At 38.7% G+C, this 4,768-nt stretch overlaps 1 protein-coding gene across 1 annotated transcript; it reads left to right on the top strand.

Annotated features, from left to right (window-relative positions):
* The first annotated feature begins 1,395 nt into the window (after positions 1-1,395).
* GDF2 (growth differentiation factor 2) lies at positions 1,396-4,284 on the top strand. Its single transcript, XM_074874006.1, has 2 exons — positions 1,396-1,741; positions 3,344-4,284. The coding sequence occupies exons 1-2, from the start codon at positions 1,396-1,398 to the stop codon at positions 4,282-4,284; spliced, it is 1,287 nt and encodes a 428-aa protein (XP_074730107.1).
* The last annotated feature ends 484 nt before the right edge of the window (positions 4,285-4,768 follow it).

Below are 4,768 nucleotides of genomic sequence, written 5' to 3'. Positions count from 1 at the left end.
AGTAAAACGTAACAGTCTTGTTATGCAGGAGACCAGGATCAATGACAAATAATTCTTTCTGATTTTACACCATAGGAACATTATTAACCAGGATCTTGGATCCCAGTTGTTACTTGAACAGACATGTAAGTGAGTATCTGAGAAGTCTTTAAACACTGTGTATGCACTGCTAGAAAACTGGAGAAGGATGGCCAGCAAGGACAAAAGGTCTGCATCTTTGCAATGAGATTTTTTTAATGTAAAAGCTCATAATACTATTCAGACTTTATGGCATGTGTACAGTATGGACTGAGTTGTGCTTAGAAAAAATGATACATTGATATTACAGATAAAACACTTAAGTACCATTAGATTAAATCATAATGAATTCATTAAGATAAACAGCGAGTGATATTTTTATCTATAAATAAACTAGGTTTTTTTTCTTCATGAGAAATTCTGCCATCAGTCTTGTATTTTTGCCTTGGCCCACTCTTCTCATGGATAACAGTATCTTCATAGATAATCTTCTGCATCTTCACGGAGACCTTCTACTTTCTATGTGGCCTTAGAAGGCCTAATTCTGTCTTCATTCTGAGGTCACTGAAATAATGACTGATTGTTCTTGGACTGGACTGACCATTAAGAATCTAAGAAATATATAAGACACTTTCAAAAAAAGACTAAATTCCCATACACCAAAGGAATCAAACTGAAAATGGCAAACAACATGAAGCAAACTTGACACAAAACAGATATTTCACTGTGTACAAACAATAGCTCTTGGCTGATAAACGGAAAGAAGTTTTAAGGTTGTTTGTATTGTGATGAGATCACATCTTGCAGAATCACAGGTCTCCATCAAATGATTGGGGATTTTCTGATGGCACATGAAGCGACTCTAACAACGATTTGTGAGATGTTATTTACTAATAGCTAATAGAGTTTCTAGGTCTCTGTTTTATAGTCTTGATGAAAACAGTGTAATCTTCTACGTCCCTAAGAAAGCTTCTCTCTGTGCTGGCAAGGAAATGATAGAAGAGTGTAATTAAGCAATGATGACCCTAAAGTGAAATGTGGATTCTTTACAATATACAATGTCCTTCCCACCAGCCACATGTGTTTGTCAGATGTTTACAGAATCTTCATTAACTAAGAGCTTTGCTAGATAACAGAAGCTGAAGCATGGCATCAATGACTCTGATAAGGGCAAGTGTACAACCAATCTGCTTGACAACTGACAAGAGGCTGGGGTTTGAAGCAGACTGCAAAAAGAACACAAGAAGTGATTTGCAAAGGGCATTCTAGTTGTTTGCCTTCCATCTCCTTTCCTCTGTCTGTAATGAAGCAAGCCTTTTAATTAGCTAAAATACTCTTGTCCTCTTGTCTCTCCACCAGAAAGTAAATATAGAAGAAATGCATTATTTGGGAGTATTAGCTGCACTGTCTGTTTTCAACATCATTGCCTGTTTGACAAGAGGCAAGCCTTTGGAAGATTGGGACAAGTTATCAGCTATAGGAAAGTCTGATGCACACTTTCATGATCCTGGGGAAGTGGAAGATGAGACCCATTTCGACTTTAAATCTTTCCTGGAGAATATGAAGACGGATTTACTAAGGAGTTTGAATTTGTCAAGAGTTCCCTCACAAGTGAAGACCAAAGAAGAACCACCACAGTTCATGATTGATTTATACAACCGATATGCTGCAGACAAGTCCTCCATCCCTGCATCCAATATTGTAAGGAGCTTCAGTACTGAAGGTAGGAGAAGTCCTAAATATGTGGACTAAAATTTTTAGACAAGTACATGGACAGTAGGTACTCAGATTCTTTTGAAATTCAGAGGGAACCGAGTGCCTGACTTCCACACATTCTTTAGAAACGAAACATTAAAATTTTGGATTGTAGTCTTGCTTTGTAGATTCTTTCAATCTTTAAAAAAATACAATTACCTTTAGTTTTCTTCTTTGATATTTTCACTGTACAATATTCTCTTCTCAAATGCATCAACTGAGATGATGCACTGAATAGCAGGATTTACAGGAATCATGTTTCTCAAAGCTAGAGATTTGGAACTGAGTTTTAATGTTAGAAAGTGAACTTTTGATCATCTATAATTGAGACATCCATACTAGAGAGCTCTTCTTTCCGGTGGGCTCTCCACATACTTAAAAACCACAGCAGCCAACTGAGAAATGTGTCTCTGGATCCAGGCAAGGAACAGCAGTGCTCCCCCAAAATTCTGGGTTAGATGGAAAGACTTATATGAAAATGGGTAGTCAAGCTTGTCTCAACTAAAAAAATTTAAGATCCCTGTCTGTGACATTAAATAAACTTTTAAAAGCTCCATCAAAATAAGCAGTAAAAAGGTTAGAAGTAAATGCAATCCTTGTGATAAAAATGAGAAAGGGAGAATTGAAGCTTCTGTTTATATGGAAAATAGACATACACAGATAACATCACTATGGAGAACTCCAAATTCCCAAATTAGTGCCCCTAGTCCTGAAATGGAAAGAAAACTTAACAGTATGAGCTAGATTATTATAGTTTCCATATCTCTCTCTCTCTCCAACTGCTTTAGTGGGTATACACTGTGAAGTGTCAACAGTAGCCAGTTAAAATTGCCCTAAAACCCAATCATGATTAATTATCTTACATTGACCATCAAACAGACATCAGTCAGTGATGACTTTTAAACACTACCAGTCTGACCTTCCAGCCAAATACGTGCCCCTCCCAAGGCAGAGTCGCTGGTACTGCACAGAGCTTTGCAGAAAAAAGAAACAGAACAGAAGCTCAGTGAATCCAGCCTGGAACAGACTGGGACCTGGGCATGAAAAGCTGTTTATCACCAAGTCTCAATTTAGACAGACCCTCAAGCTTCAATTCAGGATTTTCAAAAACTTCTCCATTTCCCCAAACTCACAGTAATCCAAGCTGCTTTCAAAGTTATCTGAAGACAACAACAAAAGCCTCAGCACAGCTAGTTCTTAGAGACATTTAAATACATAGTATACTTCACTGTATTAGGAGGGCAGTTCATCCCATTGCATGATGGTAAGAGTAGGAAATTCATAGGGGTTTTTTAGGAATTCTTTGTGTAAAAATCTCATTAGGAAATTGCTAAATCTGAACACTCTCCAGATGCCTTACTCATGTATTTAATACTGACCTGCATCGCCCACAGCTTCACTACCTGCACTTGAAACTTGGTCAGAAGATGGTATTTTTTTGGGGGGGGGGGTTTAATGCTGGGTAGCTATGCTCTTATTTTACCCTCAACATACCTCTCGAGTCATTTAAAAGCAAGTTACTTGGACAGTCAGAAGCACTGTAACCACGTGTTTTAATTTCCTATTGCAGATGTTGTTTCTTTAGCTTCACCAGAAGAAAATCCATTTCAGAAACACATCTTGCTCTTCAACATCTCTATTCCACGATATGAGGAAATCACCAGAGCTGAACTGAGAATTTATATCTCCTGTCACAGGGAAGTTGGGTCTCTCTCTACGCTGGAAGGCAACATGGTCATTTATGATGTTCTAGATGGTGACCACTGGGAAAACCCAGAAAGTACCAAATCTTTCCTTGTCTCCCACAATATCCAGGAGTGTGGTTGGGAGATGTTTGAAGTGTCCAGCGCTGTGAAAAGATGGGTCAGGGCAGACAAACTGAAGGCTAAAAACAAGCTAGAAGTTGTTATAGAGAGTAAGGCTCTGGGTGGTTTCACTTGTGGGAAGCTGGATATCAGTGTTACCCCTGACACTAAAAATCTGCCCCTGTTAATAGTGTTCTCCAATGACCGCAGCAATGGGACAAAAGAGACCAAAGTGGAGCTCCGGGAGATGATTGTTCATGAACAAGAAAGTGTGTTAAAGAAATTAGGAAAGAACAACACTTCATCTGAAGAGGAAGAACAGGGAGAGGAAAAGGCCATCGCTGGGCCCCACCAACATTCCTCCAGGAGCAAGAGAAGCATCGGAGCCAACCACTGCCGGAGAACTTCCCTCCATGTGAACTTTGAAGAGATTGGCTGGGATTCCTGGATCATTGCACCAAAAGATTATGAGGCTTTTGAGTGTAAAGGAGGTTGCTTCTTCCCTCTGACAGATAACGTTACCCCAACAAAACATGCTATTGTCCAAACTCTGGTGCATCTCCAAAACCCAAAGAAAGCTTCCAAGGCCTGTTGTGTTCCAACCAAACTGGATTCAATTTCAATTCTTTATAAGGATGATGCTGGTGTGCCCACTTTGATATATAACTACGAAGGGATGAAAGTGGCAGAATGTGGTTGCAGGTAGTACACAAAGCAGAATCTCTAATAATAAGAATACCCCTTTTTTCTGCTCTTTGTAAATCTGTACATTAGTGATGCAAATGAAAATCCTTGCAAATAAGGTTTGGAGCAGGGTATGGGGCTGGTTGTTGTTGTTGCTGCTTGTTTTAAAGGAAAACTGGCATTTAAAGAATGGCATTCATTGTAAATAGCCTGCATTATGTATCATGGCAAAGTGAATCCTGGATTAAAATATTATGAGATTGAATGAACTATGCATTATTTGGCAACAGTGATAGAATTTGAATACCTTATTTCAACTTTTCTGTTTAGGTCACAAACTAAAGGATTTTCAATGGGGATTTAGGATGCCCTGTAAATGTTTAATAGATGTTGAAATCTAATTCTCTCAGCCAACTGTGACATTTTCAACTTCTGTAAAACTCAGTAAATGGAATTTAGTCTGCATGGTAAAGTCAGGAGTCTAAATCCTGCAAGCCTTTTCTCAT

The sequence above is a fragment of the Strix uralensis genome, chromosome 7, assembly GCF_047716275.1.
Source record: "Strix uralensis isolate ZFMK-TIS-50842 chromosome 7, bStrUra1, whole genome shotgun sequence".
NCBI classification, from domain to species: domain Eukaryota; kingdom Metazoa; phylum Chordata; class Aves; order Strigiformes; family Strigidae; genus Strix; species Strix uralensis.
This window is presented reverse-complemented; position numbering and strand designations above follow the sequence as displayed.

Coding starts and splice junctions, on each gene's coding strand:
- GDF2 (XM_074874006.1), top strand. CDS start 1,396: ATGCATTATTTGGGAGTATTAGCTGCACTGTCTGTTTTCAACATCATT. Junction 1,742..3,343: donor AAGGAGCTTCAGTACTGAAG/GTAGGAGAAGTC, acceptor TTCCTATTGCAG/ATGTTGTTTCTTTAGCTTCA.